The following is a 17907-nucleotide window of genomic DNA, read 5'->3' as shown; positions in this document are numbered from 1 at the left end:
AGATGTCTGTTCAGCCCCAGAGACCTCATTATCCAAAGCCCCCAAAGGCTCTGTGTTAGGGAGGCACATATTTCAGACAAATACAGCACTCTTGTCACTGACCACATCTACTGGTGATGTGGGAGGGGTACCTTTACACCCTTGGGTAACAGAGGTTGGTTCATCTATTTTTGGTAACTTGTTATAAAACCATAACTAACTCCAGCATTCTTACAGGGAAGGTAAGAAGAATACATTCAAACAGAAAATGCATGCCCATAAATACTAGTCAAGAGAATATAAAGCAAGGTTAGCAATAAAAGGTTAGCAATTTTTTCCAGATATTAACCCTTAATGTGTCAAACTAGAAATTCTGTGCTTTATCTAGACAACACTATTAATGTTACTTATGACCTATTACAATGCCTTTATATTGCCAACTTTTCCTCCACAGGGTATTTGCTTATAATTTCTAATAATTACATAACAAATCATATATAGTAGAAGCCTAAAAAAAGGAAGGGTTCACTCCAGGGTAAGTTTTTTTTGCTCAAAAATAATCATGGTGCTGCATTTTTTGGCATGTAGCTAGTTTTGTGATGAGTGCTGTCATTCCCCCAAAGGAATATACTCCAGGGATGTATCCACTGTATACCCACTTAAATGTATAATTTACCTCAAACAGTGCTGCACTTCTACATGGGCAGCAGTGACATGATACATGTGAGCCCATTTAAGCACCAGTTTAGCGCTTGCAGAATTAGGGCCTTTGATTGTAATTCTTATGAAGCAGAGGCTGCCTTTATTCTGCATTTTCTACACTAACTGCTTTGATCCTGACAGAAGCTATTGTAATAGTAATTACCTGTAGGATCTATGAGTAGATGGGCTGTTTGAAGAATAACCAAATTCCATGGTATAGTGTGAACGTTCAGTAGCTGGTGATGGTGGTGGGTTCAAAATCTAAGGAGTAAGAAAGGAAAAAAGCCACTTTTAAAAAGGAAAGATACAAAGTAAACTTGGGAAAATGCCAGTTTATAATTTTTTAGTACTGTCTAACAGGAACCTTAAGTAAAGAACTGAATACATAGGCCTCCCAACAAAAATAATTTTTTCCCTGTTTATTCCCCAGCTCTTAAACAGACCCTGGAAATGCCATTTGTTGCCATTCCTACTGACTATTACTAAGCTCTTCTCAAAAAACGCTGACTGCTGTGGCTATTTTGACATAGCCAGTGCTGAAAAGTAAAGTTGCAGCCAGCTGTTCTATTCTAGATTGTCACTAGGGATACCACTGCCAAAGGCAGACTGGCAGATCTCTGCTCCTGCAAGCTGCAGTCCCGAAGTATTGCTCTGCTTAAAATACTTGCAGTGTGCTGGCCAAGGCAAGCATTCCTTCCCTATGCAGGCATATTCTTACTCCATATATTTGGATTAATTTAAAACTGATTTTAAAGCCTGATGGGTTGATTGTCAGAACTGAAAACAGACAGTTGAAGATTTCAGCCTTCACTGACCAAGCATGGGACTCTTTAACACTCAACCGTGTAGCTTGGTGAGCTCCATAAAAATATCCAAACCATCCACCATAGATGCTCCAAGCGAAGAGACAGGGAGCCCTCTAGGGCTGGCACCAACTGTTACACAGCAGTTAGTGCAGCATATTATCTATCTGTGATGGAGGGATGTTACAGAGTTGCAAAATACTTGCTTACTTATTTACCTGTCACTTGTAATACGCATGACACAAAGCTTCATTTTATTTCTTTGAAAGGTCTGTACAGAATCAACCTTAGTTTTACCTTCAGAGACACATGGCAGAGTATAATGAAAGGAGATCTCTCTGCCAGAGCTGCTCAACATCTACAGGGATTTTTTTCATCTCCCCTGACATTCAATCTAACATCTTTTTTTTCCTGGTACTGAGCTCACTCACAGCTTTTTAAATCAAGTGAAAATTTCTAGACCATTTTGGAAAAAGACAATCCTCTTCCCTTTCAAAATCACTTACTTCATATACAAACAAGTTTATTAGGCTAGAATTCTAAATCAAAACATTAATCTGTCGATTGATTAACCTTTAGAAAGACACTGTCACTTCCCTGAAAGTTATTAAAAGTTTATGAATAATAGAATTACTTACTGGAGGAAAGTAAGTGCCTTTGGTACTTGAAGAACTACTAGAGGAGGCTCCTGTAACATGGGCTCTGTCATAGGGTGGGCCACTGCTCCCTCCCATAATGCTGAGGGAGCTGATGACAGATTTACCTCGAGACATACCTGAAGAACAGAGACATGTGTCAGTATTCAATTCTTCCTGAATTCACAGACAAAAGGAAACTTAAAAAAAAAAAATAATCTGGAGGACAACAGCAGCATAAGCACAGCTTGCAAACCCAAAATGAATTATCTTGGTTTTAAAATCAAATTAGGTTCCAAGAGGAGCCTGTTGGATCTAAAAGCCACAAGTTATAGTACATATTTAATCAGTATATACAGAAGCAATGCACATAGATGAAGTGCAATATTGTGGTTAAGTTTTACTTTGTAAACAGCAGTAGCATCATGTGCTTGGACTGGTGTTGGAAAACTCATCATTAAATTAAGCTGGGACCAAAGCTGGTCATTGCAGACTTGGCAAGAAGTCTCACAAGCATGCCAACTTAGTCTACAAATCTACCAAGAATGATTATATAATGTTTAAAGTCCTATGAACTCTGTGTAACTTTACCCAGTACTGTTGAGAAATTTTGCTGGTGCTACAACAGCCCAAAAAGGGGATTCTTTAGCAAAATGAGATAATGCATAGTGCGTGCATTTATTTGAGCTTAGGTTCTGCTAAGTACCTAAATGCTCATGAATAGCATGGGTAACATAGCAGTTCACTACTGTAAAGAAGGATGGCAACAAGCCTTGGCAGTCCTGGCTTCCCACACCTTCCAGGAACTGTATCAGGAGCAGACACTTCCTGTACACAGATGCACAGTATCCTCAAGTACAGCTGTGGGGTACCAAAGAGAAGGATCACCTCCTTTACTTACCAGGGAGAGACCCTGACAGAGAGCTTGGGTGAGGCACATAGCCCAGAGGTACCGAGGCTGGCCCGTGCACCACGTAATCATTGGTCATGGTTTCCCCATCCCCCTTCATGCGTGGGCACAGCACCCTCTGGCAGATGAAGTACATTGCTCCCACCACAAAGACTGTAAGGATCACACCAATGATGGAGCCTATGGTGTTGTTGGGTTGTGGTGCAGGTTCCTCTGTTGTGTCTAAAAGGGAAAAGAGAAATCAGATCATGTAAGTTTAGACTAACATCAGTTTTTCTTATATCTTTCCACTTTCCTCTTCTGCTGGCAGACAACAACTTTGAAATTAATATATGGGTGGAACAAACAGTCCCTACGACAGGTCTGTTCAGACACTGAATGTCCATAATGGCTACCTGAAGCCTCCCAAGATGACCTCCAAACATGCAATGAGGTTTTTCAGATCACAAATAACAGGAAAGGAGCAGTACATGCAGGTGCAGGGGGAGTGATGAACCAGGCCCCACTCTTGCTTCAGGCTGACAAGCAGAGCTATCCTTTGAACTTGATGAACAAGACCTGCAGCCACGTCTCCAGATGACACTGTGCAGGGGACACCTCTTGTGCTTTTCTTGTTATTGAAGATGACAACAACTTTTGATGTCATACGTCGGTTATCCCTCAGTAACAGACTGGAACTCCCTTTTCTCAGCAGTGTAAAAATCAGTTATGTTGCATCACCTTGAGTGTTCAGCAGTGGTGAATTTTGGGTTTGCTGCTGTTTGTTAAACCACCTAAACTATTCCACATCTGACCCACCCTTATGGTTACAGATACAGCTGAGCATCAGCCTGAGTGGTGACACCTTATAGAAAATTACTAAACAGTCAAAATCAGTGGCTTTCCCTACAAGACCAATTCTAAGCAATGACATCTCTGGGAGTAACTGACAACCCCCTGCCTGTACTCATGAATTTGACAAGAAAGGCAGACTTTAAAGTATTTTCCTGTTCTAGTCAGTGTTTTACATCTTATGCATTAACTGGAAGTTTTTTCCTCAACACATTTTCTTCTCCCTGAACACCAAACCTACACTTGAACCAGCATGTAACAGTCTACAGAGATAAGTAAACAGAGTTCTGATCATAGTGAAAGAGGGATGGTGACAACTGCCATCTTATTCTGGGTGGGCCAATTTTCCATCCTCTGTTACAAAACTGGGGAATATATAAACTCTAATAAAAAGGGAACTACACAAGCCTGTGATAATGTCACTAGTAACTTGGTCGCATGATAGAACATCTTTTAATACTCCTTCTTAAGATCAAGGGCCCAACTCTGACTTTGCATTTTCAAGTTATCTATGTGCCAGCTGTGATATATGGATCTCTAACACAAGATGAGATGCCCCTATTTACAATTTCTTTTAAAGCGCCAACAGTGAAAGTGAACTTTTGAGTTGGAATTTTAAAGGCAGTGCTTCTCTTGTAGAGCCCTGGAGATTTCAAGGTAGGGGATATTACATGTTCCAAGTCAGAAATCAAGCTCAGAATTACATCCTTTTAAGATTAAAAAAAAAAACCACCACCACCAACAACATTTTAGAAGGTTTACTCTATAGACAGAGTGTTCCTCTGATTCTAAAAGCACCTGCTATTAATTGCCTGGATAAGAAAACCATGAAGCAGGGAAGTTACATATGAATGCCTCATGCCAGTACATATTTTTTTAACACTGCACCAACTCAGCATATTAACACTAACTAGTAAAACAAACCCTTAACTTCTTTTAAAATTTTAAAAGGGTAAAAAGAAAAATAACTGGCATTCACTGCCTTAGAAACTACTTGTTCAGAATACTAATTATTTTTGTTAAATATTCCACCACATTTTGCGTTAATTGCATGACAGCAGTTATGAAGAGAAGCATTAATTCTGGGAACAACTAATTTAGTCTGCTTGGCAGAATAAAATCAAACTCATAGAAAAGGTTAGAAGCAAATTTTGGATGCTGCAACCAAGTCTCCAGCAGTACACTTACAGCATCCTTGTTCATCAGAGCTGTCACTGCAGTCCAGGTTGTGATCGCACTTCTTGCTTTTTCCGATGCACTGCCCACTGGCACAGCGGAACTGATCCGTTAAACACAGCACTGCAAAGAAGCCCCACACCAACAGTCAGCACCAGAAACTTCTCCTCTTGAAAATCATTAAGAAATAAAGACACCAAAACATACAATCAGAAGTATCTTGGGAGAGCTTGGAATGCTGCAAGCTTCATTTCTGGAAGTAGCCAGTGGCACGCAAAGTCCCTCATGTGAACCATGCAGAGCAAGTGACTCAGTGTTCTGTTGAGGGTAGTGCACACTGGTACCTGGGCATTACTGACTGCTTACAGTAAGAACACTACAAGATAAAGTAACCCTCATCTAAAATAACTCAGAGGCCATTGAAAAGACAAGCAATTATCCCAGGACATGGTTATTGCAATATTACTATAAGAATCTCCAACCCTAAGCATCTACTGTAGTATAAAAGAAGAATTAAATTATGAAAATAAATCTGCCAAACCATGATAATAAAATTATTTAAGAAAGATAAATGTCCTTCTTAATGTCCTTGTGCTCTTCCTGTAAACCAGAAAACTCCTCAATCATGAGACAATATATTGAATTGATATTATATTTTTAAACTGAGATGAAGGACAGAATATAATACTGTCAGTACATTGAAAACTGAAAGGTGCTGCAGGCAAGGTGCTGGCTGCTGCTGTTTCCACATATTCCTGCTTCCTGTTTCTCATAAATCCAGAAATCCTTTTTTGCCTTCAACTGAATTAAGAAGTTAAACTAAAGGCTTTTCTGATTTGTAATCAATTTAAATACTCTCAGTAACAGGACCACTTTGAAGGTGATAAACAGCCCCTGCTATGACATCTCCAGTTGCTGGATGACAGCTGGGAAGTTAACTTGCACATTTTCAGATGTCAGCACCTCAGCTGGCTAACAATCACCTTTCAGCACACAGGAATTTCAGCTCTATATTTTTGTTTGAACTGGAGAACATCTTTTGGAAAGAAATTTAGCCTTGATTTAAGGACATTTCAAGAGTGTCCACAAAGAAGGAAAATGCACTGAAAGGATATAAAGAAGAAGCATCCTTTCAAGCTTACAGGTTGTCCCTACAACTCTTCACTACATTTGCAATACAGAAAGGGTGAGTTTGCTCACATTTCATGTTGGGCAGTGGTGGGGTAGTTTCAGATTCCACCAGCAAGACCTGTCCTTTCCAAAATGAACTTAATTCTCATTGTGTTGGCAACAGCACTTCCCTCTATGTAAAGATGGCTTAAATATTCTCTTTTGATGTGCTCTACGGGAAGAAGAGGTCTTCAGAAATCTTTTCTGTCTCTCACTCCCACTTTTTAGTTCACTCTCAGATACTAGGTTTTTAGAGCTTAAAATCATGCCATTTTTGATAGTACTTTTCACAAACAGCATTTAAGCCACTCTGACAGACATTCCTCTTAATTTCAACTTCACAGGTAGAGAAACAAAAGTATGGAGTTACGAAATAACTTCTGTGTAGCAGACCCATTTAAACACTAGCAGAACTTTGGATCTTTTCAAATCCTTCTGAGCAATAATGCTGGTACTTATCCCAGTGTCCCTGTGACAGGTACATTTCCATCCCACTTGGCAGTATCCTCTTTACCTTCGCAGTTCTTCTCATCCGAGTTGTCCTGACAATTGGCTTCCCCATTGCAGCGCAGGGCACTGTCGATGCACTGCCCACTCTCACACTGGAACTGGGTGTCAGAGCACACCGGGCAGTTCTTCTCATCACTGTGGTCTTCACACTCAGTGAACCCATCGCAGCGCCAGGCCACTGGGATGCAGTCAATCTCACCTGTGAAACAGGTGAACTGCTGAGGGGAGCATGTTGGTGGTTCTTTGAAAATCAAGCAAACAAACAGAAGTTAAAAATCCAGGTGAGCGAACAGCAGATCGGGACAGGTAAGGACAAGAGCTCAGCTGCTTTCCCATATCAAAGCAGCTGATGAACAATGTGCCACATTGTAAGGTCACTTCCACAGCCACTGCGTTGACAGCCACTTTTGCAGACCTTGAGGCCAGTGTGACTGATGCAGGTTCACATCGGGGGCTTGACAGATAAAGAACAAGAGGAACAGAGAAACATGCACACTCAAAACCATTATTTTCTTCCCTTCCCACTTTAGACCCTCACACCTTTCTCTTAGTAAGACTTCAAGTCGCCACACTCTTCAACTCCCCCTTTTCTGCAACACCACTGTATACTCAGCCAATGGCTTACTCTCTTCTTCATGTTTGACAGTCATTGTATAAAAGATGTTAAAAGGATCTAATTTGCTGCAGATGGATGCACTGTGATTCAGTGTCTAGTTATGTGCCCTTGACAGCTCTATTCAGTCAAAATTATTTTAAAACAAAAAACTTCTCCATCTAGTCAAGTTCTACTACCTCAACACATCTGTTAGCTGTTATTTAACTTTTACACATTAACTGTTAATCTCAGGCAGTTAGTTTAGATTTTTTCCCTTTTTTTAATCCCCTTTTCCTCCCCCAGCTTTTTGGCCTAGTATTAAACTTGCTCTGAGAAAATGTCTGGATTATGTTAGTTCTTGTTCCATTGTGAGACCACACATTGCCTCAATGGCAAGATGATTGCACAATAAATCTATTCAGTCTGGTGGCACAAAGAGATCCAAGCACCAAAGTGCCTGACCTCTCCCCCATTCCAGCCCCACCCCTGGAGACACCAGGGCATGGGCTACAACAGCCATATTGCCATGGAAGGAGGCAACTTGCCCTTCTGGGACTGCAGTTCAGAAAGACACAGGGTGAGCTTGGGGAGGACAACGGAGAAAAACAAAACAGCACAGACTGCACAATGTGCCAGAATGTGAGAATCTACCACTGCCTGAAAAGGCAGAACATGGGGAGTGACAGCAAAAAGTAACAAAAATCATACAATTAAAGAATCAAGTTGAAATAATTCAACTTAAGTTGAGTCTTAAGTTTGAGTTTTAAGTAGAAAGGGTGAACAGAAATCCTTATCCAACAGTAAGGGATTATGTTCCTCTTCCCTTACTCCTTCTCAATACTTGCAGATTTAGCTGGAGGGTGGAGGGACAGAGGTGAGTCAGTACAGGTGTGTAACAGCACCTGGTGCACTGTCACATTCCTTTGGCTCAGAAGTCATCCCTGAAGATGGAGACCCTCCCCCAGGCCAAAGCTAAAAGCCCAGTGACAGAACTTAAGAAGGACTCACCTCCGCAAGACAGCTCATCCTGCAGCAGCACCAGGTGCACAGGGCAAGAGCAACGTGTGGTGCCATCCCCCTTGACAATGCAAATGTGGGAGCACCCACCATTATCCTGAGAGCATGGATGTTGTCCTAGGATTTTAAAAATAAGAAAGACAGGAATTATAAGAAATCGCCACCTATTTTATGACCTTTCAATCATTTCTTCATTACCCCCTACCCCCTGGGGAGAGGATAAATGAAAAATCTCTGTTAATATGGTATTTTGTTGTATTTCTCCCTTTACACACATCTATAATTATAACATACATTGGTAACTCTCCATGATCTGAAACTACTCAGAGAATTTATACTAAAACAGTACTCAAAGCATTCTGCTTCCTGTGTGAGGTAGCAGTAGTTCTCTGCAGCAAATAGTACATTAGTAATACAAAAAGATGTCTTGGATTCCATATTTCATTTTCTCTACCAAAGACCATTAAAAAATAAACTTTTCTAATGTATGGATTCTAAAGCTTCCATGCTGTCTCTGAAACTCAAATTAACATGCTCTAGATAAATATGTCTCTTCATTTTAATGTTTAATAAGGACAACATACTTCTCTTGGAACTCCTGACAGATTTACTGAGATTAATAGCACACAAAACTAGTAGTAGTCTGCACTGATGTTTTAATTAAACATCCCCACACATTTTTCTACATATTTCTCCAAGGCATGCACCATAGCCTACCAACCAGGCCTATTTCCTTCAGGATGACAGCAACTCCATTGCTTTAACCATCCACCTCCCACCACTTAAGGCGTGTGTGTGTGTAAAGGCCTGGTAAGCCAAAACTTATAAAAAGTGCAGCCATGATCAACACAAATTGCTATTTAATACTAATTTCCTTTGTGCAATGCAACATTGCTCTTCTGTAAATTCACTTTCAGTATGAAATACCACCACCAAAAATTGTTCACTTTGCCCCCAAGGCAGGCAGTTCACTGAAACACTGACAGCTAGTGACAGGCCCTGAGAGCTTGCCTAAACAGTGAACACCCTATAGTATTGCACTAGCATGATCCAGAAAGTCCTCTATTAGGGATAACAGGATATTTCCGCTGTGCCTAGAGACACTCAAATGCCAGGTGCCTGGATGGGACTACCAATCAAGTTGTCATCAGCAACAAAACATGATGCTGGGGTTGTGATAGATTCCCAGTCTATTGCCAAGTGCCTGAAGGAAACAACCTAACAGCACCGATACCAACTTCTGGCCCCTTCCATCTGCACTGATATTGATCAGCAACAAGGCACAACAGGCTCATGTCTCTTGGCTCAAGTCTCACAGGCTCTGTTTGCACCTGCAAGCAGGAATTGCACTCACTGTATTCCTGCAGGTTGAGCTCCTTCACAGCATGGATGTCACTGAGTTGTGCAATACGGGCCTGGACCTTTGTACGTCCTTCTCGACCGGTCATATCAATCTTTTCAATCATCTGCTGCTGCTTGTCAATCCAGTACAGCCAGTTCTCAAATACAGTTAGTCCCACAGGCTGCAGGATATTGGAATCTTCCAAAACAATCCGGTTAGCACCTGCAGAAGGGAGAGAATGCTCTGGTTCAACTAGAAAAAACTATCAGAAACTTCTACACTACACATACCATTATTTTTCACTACTGGGTAAGCCTACTACAAAACCCCAGGCAATTCTGGGTCCTCTGATGTAAGACTAATGCATTTTGCAGACAGATGATCAAATTCTTTTTCTGCTTTCACCAAGAAGAGTGTTTTTGTGCTCAGAAAATATCTAGTGTATTTAAGAATTACTTGGAGCAGAGGGGCTCATCTCTCATGAGCCTTTCCAGTTTCTTATCAATGTGATGGAAATTGGTAATGCTTTTCATTCTTCTTTCCCTTTTTGGAGAGATTAATTGCTTTTTCTTACTATACAACAGGGAATAAGAAGATGGATTAGTGGCTTCAGCTAAACCATACAAGATAAAATCCAAGTGAAAGCAGGGTAATTAGGACTTCTCACATGAGTTATGAGATTAACACTTCTGACTTCCTCATGTTCTTTTCTTTCAGCTACATTACCTTCATTGAGCTCCTAGTGCTAAATTTGGAATGCTCCTTTCTTCCTAGCAAAGACATACTTTCCTGAGTTCCTTTAGCAATCACCAGGAGCAGACAAGAGGCCTTACACCTCAAGAGTGGTTATTGATTTTTGTGCCAGATGTTCTGGCACTACATACAGTCAAGAGCAACTGTCACATTTCATGGTTAACTCTCCACATGTAGAGAACACAGCCAACAGTTGTTTTAAAGGTATCACTAAAGTCTGTCTGAAGACAGTGAAGACTTTGTAACTCACACAGAAAAAAATGTTAGTCAAAATCTGAGGGCTCAGGAGGGAGACTTAATCCATGCTTCCTTTATTTACCATGATGACATCGTCATTAACAGTAAAATATTCAGTGAGTTGATCATATTCTGAACACAAAATTACTTGTGAAGCACATAGAATCTGCTTCAATTTTGAGAAGCTGAAACAGGATCACACAAGTAAAGCTAAAGCTTGAAAAATTACCTCCAAATCCTGGTATTTCTGATATCTGAGCTGTGCTTATTTTCAGCTTTTACTAGAGCAAACAATAAGTTTACATTGTTCATCCACAGAATGATGAAGTAAGTTTTTATATTTTTGTTCTGTAAAAATATACTGGAATAGCTCAATACCAGGGGAAAAAAATCTACCACATCTCTACCATACCAACAGAAGATAACAGGACAGAAGACACACGTACTTTATGATTTCTGAGTAAGTTCTATCCCACTCTGCTTTCTTTAGTAGCAAGAAGGGGTTTTTTGGTTGTTGAGAATTTCATCAACATTATGTCAATGATGATGACTTAGAAATAAATTCAGCTATGAAAAATTTATTTATCTCCTTTTCACTAAATACACAGAGAGCTGAGAGTTAAGTAACCTTCCAAACATTTACCAAGCATTAAAACCTGAAGGAAAACATGGGAATTCAGATCAGCTAGGCTGGGCTCTCACCACCACTTTGGAGCAACATCAGCAATGATCTGATTAAGAAAAGATGTTGATGAATTCTGAAGGAGGTTATACCCAGACTGATGTAGAAATTATTAGACTGAGTGATGTAAGTCAACCTAAATAACTGCAACCATCCATTAAACCCCAATAACATGACTAATTCTATAGGGAAAAGGTAAGAAACACAAACCTGCATCTTGAGAAATAAAGTTAAGCTGAGAATAGGGCAAAATGCAAAGAAGACAAGAAGGAATACAAAAGCTAAGACCTTGACATACCCGAATGGAGTCTGTACATGCCCTGCTCTGCCATGCCCATGTCAATCAGCATGGCATTTTGCAGTATGTTCCTAAAGCTCTGAAGCTTGATCTTTTCACTCCCTTAATGTCTTAATCTTTCTTTTTAATACTTGTGACCAAGTGCAACTGATTATTTCTGGTAAACTGAGACACTAAAATCCCTTCTTCCATAAACCAACAATGAAACCTGCAGCTGACTCATCAGGGTACTAGTCTGCTAGTCAGATGAAAGGGAGACATGATTAAGAGGAGCTTTGTCTCCTGGCATTACCATCCCCTTTTCAGCAGTACCTTTTAGAAAAAGACTTAAAACCAACCAAATAAATACAAAAATTAGGACACACTCATTGCTCATTCTATTTCCAAATAAAAATTACTTAATTCCAGAATCATTAGCCCTTTCCAAATCACACTAACTATTCTGGAATAGAAGAACTAATTTCCAAATAGTTTCCATGGTAGGGAGCTAATTCCAGCTTTTCATAAACAACCCCTTAATCACGTGAAGAATCTGGTTAACTTCAATAGGATCTCCAATTTGGGCAGAATAACCAAGTCCTAACTGCATGCCTGAAGGACAGGGAGGAAAAGAAGGACTACATCACATAAAAGGCATCCTAGCTGTCCTTGTCTTTATGGTTACTGGCATCTACAGAATTGACAGAGCAAGAGTCTGAATGTTTTTAAGAAGCTAATATGCAGAAAAATTGCTCTGCTGGTTAAAAGACCTAATTAATCAGCATTCCTAAGCACAGGAATGCATCTCAGCAGTTAGCAATTTATCATGGTGATTATAGCAATCTATTTGTGGTGCAAATACCAAAAAGCAAGAGAGGTTTTGGAATATTTTTTCTTCATGCTCTTCAAAATATGGTTTGCTTTTACTATATAACATTGGTGATTCAATAGCCACATCTTTAAGGAGAAAATAAACCCAACAAAGTCATAATCATTAAACCTAGACTGAATTAGAATTTAGACCCATCTTCTTGTCTGGTGTCCTAATTTCAGGCTGATAACAGACAGAGAAATAAAGCTCGTGTAATATTCTCATGCCTGTTACTCTACTCATGTAAACCCTGGATCTGGGACAGCTTGGAAAATACCAAGCAACACCACAGCACTTGTTTGTTTTTGGTTTTTTTTTTGTTCTTTAATAATTCACTAACTCAAGTTGTGTCTTGCATTTTAAAACAGTAAACAATCAGGATATCACAGTTCAGTAGTGACCCTGCATCTTCCAGTGACACACCACTGAAAAAAATTAGTCTTTCTGAGCTTTAATTCCAATCATCTGGAAAAAAACATCTTTGTTTTTGTCCAAAACCAAAATGTTTTCCAAAACAAAAGTTTATTCTAGGAACTTAATACAAGGATGAAAATCCAAGTGGTGTCAACAGGGTTACATGCTGCTACTTTGAATGAAGGTACCATGTCATAAGTGGAAGACATTACCACAAACATTACTGCAAACTGTCAAAACTCCTGTTATGTTTTCAACTCTCACTTCCAGCAACAACATCCAGCCCAATCTGTATCACAAATTAATACTGATGCTACATGAGGCAGCTGAGCTGATCCAGCAGTTTGCTGGATTAGGCTAGTAAATGAAAGACATTTGTCTTTCTCACCCAATCTGGACCATATGATTTTCCCCTCTTCTCTTGCTCCACTTCTGGTTGCTTGCTGGACTCTTTCCTGAACCAATGCAGCTTTCTAAGCCAACAGAACACCATTCTCTTATTTGTCATTTTCTGTATAATGTTGTTAGGTTATTGTCAAGTGGGCTGAATGAACTTGTAGAGATGATCATATAAGCAGCATAACCAATCTTGGGGAGCAGGCAAAGAATTCCACAGCTGGAAGAGGGAGATTTTTGTCTTTTGAGGACAGAGAGATGTTAGATCTTTTCTATCCTTCTCACATCTTTTTACCCCAAATGACAGGTACATAAGTAACCTGGACACCTGCTGCTTCAACTCTGCAGGACACATTTTTCCACTAACAGGGAGCTTTCCTCTGAGTGATAGATTTCTGCACCAAAAGCAATACCTTTAAAAGCAACCCTTTCTCTCCCCTTTCCAAAACTGCTGCTAACTTTGGGAAACCACACAAAGGTTTTGCAGTGAGAAACTGAAGTAAATAGCATGTGTAGCAATTAATAATGCAAATCACGGAGTCACGAAACTGTAAAGACACGCTGCATGAATCATGCACATTCCCTGGCTGGGAATTCAGGGAGTGATTAGAATCATAGTACAGACTGTTTATAGTAGGAAGGAAAAGATGACAACCTTTCTCTCTGCATTCCCCCACACCCTCACCACATAAATGAATCACTGAATTAAGGTGCTACTCTACCTGAAAGGTCACTGCTTTCAATTCTGCGCAGATCCGAATCAGCCCAGAACAACTTGCCCAGCTGGCTATCAATAGCTAAGGCTATGGGCTTGCTCAAACCACTGAAAAAAAGGACTTCTCGCTCAGTTCCATCCAATGCTGCTCTCTCAATTTTAGGAGATCTTTCCTGGAGGTTGGTGAAATACATGTATCTGGAACAGGAATGATTAGAGGGGAAAAAAAGGTTTATTTGATCTGTCCACATTTTTGCTATAAATCCAAGACATCTTAACAAATGTCAAAGTTGTTTTTCATTCTGACAAACAGAAAACAAGGTGCAGCAAGAAAACAACTGGATTCTCAAAACCCTGGGCCTGAATTTCCCCACATACCCTTTCTCTGGATTCACCACAATGGCTCTTGGCCTATCCTGATCCCCCTTGAGCACCACTCCCATGGGTCTCCCATCTAGGTGAGTCACGTTGATGACGTTGGTGGCCTCGCAGGTCCAGTAGATGTAGCGGCTGTAGATGTCAATGCTCAGGTCATAGGGCTGCATATCCAGGTTTTGATTGGGAACTGGACTTGTCACAACAGTGAGGCTCTGCAAAGGAAAGAGAAACAACACACAGAAGAACATTTAATCTTAATCTAATGTGAATAACGTTATTTGCTATGGATGCACCATGTCTAACTACTGCTCAGAAAAAGGAGACAGCCAAAATATTAGCATAAATTAAGGAGAGACCCAGGTTCTGTTGCCACACCAACACCTTTGATAAGATGGTGATGCTTAGCCCTGATGGTTTGCTGTAATGGCAATCACACAAGCTGGCTGCAGCTTGTAAGACTTTGCATGTTTGACCAGAAGTCCAAATTGTCACTGTGTTTAAGGTCCAGGGTCAGCTCCTGTATTTCCTCTACTTTTTTGACAACTCAAGAGTTCAGTTTGGATTGACCCAAACCCAGCACACTTAACACTCTACATTAGAAACGTACCACCTCTAATTCCCAAAGCTGCAGCTGAACAGAGAAAAACACAGGCAAGGTGCGGCCACACAGCACTTGAAATGCTTGCCTCATTCTTCTCCACCATTGCTGCCATCTCAGTTGGAGGACATTATGGTGGTTAACAAATGGAAGGCAGGTCTGCCAAAGATGGAAAGGATATCAGCTAATGCACAACACTGACTTCAGAGTATTTCCAGCTAACACCTTACTCGTTCAAGATCTTGCCTTCTAATCATCCAAACTTCTGGAGTTGGAATGCATTTTCCTTCTTTTTTAATTATTATTATTATTATTATCTTTAGAAAGAACCTAATCAACATCTTTCATGGACTTTTCTAAAATTCTGAAGAGGAATAACTAAATCACTAAACATAGCCTACATAAACATTTTGGAAGCCATGCTTATGAAGTGAGCAGCCTCTACCCTCTCATCCCCAAATGAAAGTTCACCAGAAAATTTGCCTAACTTTGCTTGGCTTGTCACCTCTATGAAATGGTGTGCCTGCAAGTGTTGCATTTGTTTATTCTGCTGAAGCTGGCAAAAACACAATGACTTTGACTACTTTTGAGTATTATTTAGATATTCCAAAATTAAAACCATTGCTAAATTAAGAGTGAAGGCTGAAGGGCATACAGCAGGATCCAACTACCACCACACCCATCACCAGAAACCACACTCTTAAAATTCAACTGAATATAGTACCTCTCTTATGTTGTGTTGCTCATCCTAGTTTCTCACTCCTCCCACATTCAAAAAAATCATGAAGAAAATATCTATTTTAGAATGCAAAACTGAGTAAGCAGTCATGGGTCACAGTAAACCTCACTAAACCTGCATATTGGGTTTGTATGGCCAGGTTTTGGTAGTGGGGGTGGGTGGGCTGTAGGGATGGGTTCTATAGGGATGGGTTCTCTGAGAAGGTGCTGGAAGCTTCCCCCATGCCCAGCAGAGCCAATGCCACTGAATCCAGGATGGTCTCACCACCAGCCAAGGCTGGGCCAGTCAGGGATGGTGGTAATACCTCTGGAATAACATATTTAAGAAAAAAAATGTTATTGGGCAGAAGCAACTACAGTCAGAGAAGAATGGAGTGAGAACGTGTGAGAGGCACAGCCCTGCAGACACGAAGGGAAGTGAGGAAGGAGGGGCAGGACCTGCTCCAGGATTCTCCTGTGCCCTGCAGCCCATGGAGGGCATGGGGGTGGAGAGATCAGCCCCTGGAGGAGCCGTTGCTGGAGCAGGGGGATGCCCAAAGGAGGCTGTGACCCCATGAGAAACCCCATGGAGAGAAGAGCCCACACTGTAGCAGGTTTCCTGGTAGGATGTGTGACTATGTGAGGGACCCAGGCTGCAGCAGCCTGTTCCTGAGGGACTGCACCCCATGGGAGGGACTCACACTGCAGCAGTTCATGAAGAAATGTAGTCCACAGGAAGGACTCATCTTGGAGGGAGATGTTCATGGAAGACTATCTCAGTTGCAAGTGACCCCACACTGGAGCAGGGAAAAGACTCCTCTCCACGAGGAGGAAACAGTGGCAGAACAAAGTGTGATGAACAGACTGTAACCCCTTACCCCAGCTCATGAGCCTTTTGCTATATCTTGTCTCCCCTGTCCAGTTGAGGAGAGACATTACAGGGTGGTTAGGGTGGGTGTCTGCCCTCCAGCCAGGGTTGAGCTACCACAGCCTGTATTACCTTTTGCCTTCTATCTTACTCTACTTTTTCTGTATTCTCTAGTCAAATAGATTTTCCCAAGCCTGCTACATCTTTTACAGGTTCAGTCTAGTCACTCCATGCCCCAGTGATTTACAACTCTCTTCCTATCTGCTCCACAACCTGCGAGGTTCTAGACACAGTGGTGTGCTTACATAGTTCCCATCCTTTCAGAGGATCTATCCCTGTACTCTGCTCACATACCTTTGTCACACCCCCCATATCTTCCAAGAACCTTCCTTTCCATGTTTGATATCTCAAATAAGGGCTTCAAACTGGTTCCAGACAAAAGACAGCATTGAGCAAATAATGTGCTGGTAATAATAGTATCCTCAAGCTGGTCTTGGTTTTCCATGTTCTATTTATTGCTGCTCCTCCCCAGATTTACTGACTTAGGACTCCAGAAAACTCCAGATTCCACTTGTTTTGCCAAGGGACCTACAGGGAAGTCTGTGCATCCCCGTACAACCAGTCATTGTTTGTCACAGGCATGCCAAACGTTCAGCAATTCCACCCCTCTCAGGATACCTGGCTGCCATCTTCCTGTGCCTTCCGGATGATGTTCTGCCGAGAGTCGATCCAGTACAGTTGCTTATCCAGAGGGTCGTAATCAATGGCTCGGACATTCCGGAGGCTGTGGATGGGGAGTATGATATCTGGGCTCTGCTGCTCATCTATCACCATGCGATTAATTGCGTTCTTCTGACTGAACAACAGAAAGGTGGTAGGAGCTGGATGGGTTAAAAAAAGAAAAGGGATTGGAAGGGTTACACGTGGCAGTAACATTGGGCATTTTTGTTTAAGAATGACAACTACTATCCATAACCAGACATCTACTTCATTCCCTTTTTTCACTCTTCCTTTGTCAAAACCAACCAAATATCAAAACATAACAATCCCAACCTCTGATGGGTACAAAAAGCCTTTCAAATGACCTCTTTTTACTATAATGTCTGTACATTAATGTGACAGGCAAAGATAAGATTTTTTAAGTGGCAGGACTAGTGAATGCAAAGACTTCTGTCAAAAGCATCTCAAAGAAGAATGGTCAATTATGCCTCTCAAAGAACTGTCCATTTTCTAAAGGGGTCTCAGGGAAGTGCAGCTCATCTATTTTAAAGTTGAACTCTTTGCTAGGTGCACTTCTACTTGCAGAGAAAGGTGAGAAAAAGCCAGCACGG

The 17907-nt window shown here is 41.0% G+C and overlaps 1 protein-coding gene across 5 annotated transcripts in view; it reads right to left on the bottom strand.

Moving 5' to 3' along the window:
- LRP6 (LDL receptor related protein 6) overlaps positions 1-17907 on the bottom strand; it is a 119636-nt gene that overhangs the window by 7321 nt on the left and 94408 nt on the right. For 3 of the 5 annotated variants that reach the window (XM_086885887.1, XM_086885886.1, XM_086885889.1), the window contains 10 exons: positions 17255-17457; positions 14394-14605; positions 14023-14213; positions 9683-9892; positions 8320-8445; positions 6721-6957; positions 5049-5159; positions 3021-3251; positions 2123-2259; positions 845-942 (listed from right to left, as the gene is read on the bottom strand). In XM_086885887.1, coding sequence (XP_086742013.1) covers positions 845-942; positions 2123-2259; positions 3021-3251; positions 5049-5159; positions 6721-6957; positions 8320-8445; positions 9683-9892; positions 14023-14213; positions 14394-14605; positions 17255-17457 — 1756 coding nt within the window. The remainder of the gene's footprint in view (positions 1-844; positions 943-2122; positions 2260-3020; positions 3252-5048; positions 5160-6720; positions 6958-8319; positions 8446-9682; positions 9893-14022; positions 14214-14393; positions 14606-17254; positions 17458-17907) is intronic. The other 2 variants (XM_086885888.1, XM_086885890.1) reach the window with 1 other exon arrangement.

This window comes from Cyanistes caeruleus, chromosome 4 (assembly GCF_971803275.1).
Source record: "Cyanistes caeruleus chromosome 4, bCyaCae1.hap1.1, whole genome shotgun sequence".
Classification (NCBI taxonomy): Eukaryota; Metazoa; Chordata; class Aves; order Passeriformes; family Paridae; genus Cyanistes; species Cyanistes caeruleus.
The sequence above is the reverse complement of the archived record's forward strand: the minus strand, read 5'-3'. Positions and strand labels throughout refer to the sequence as shown.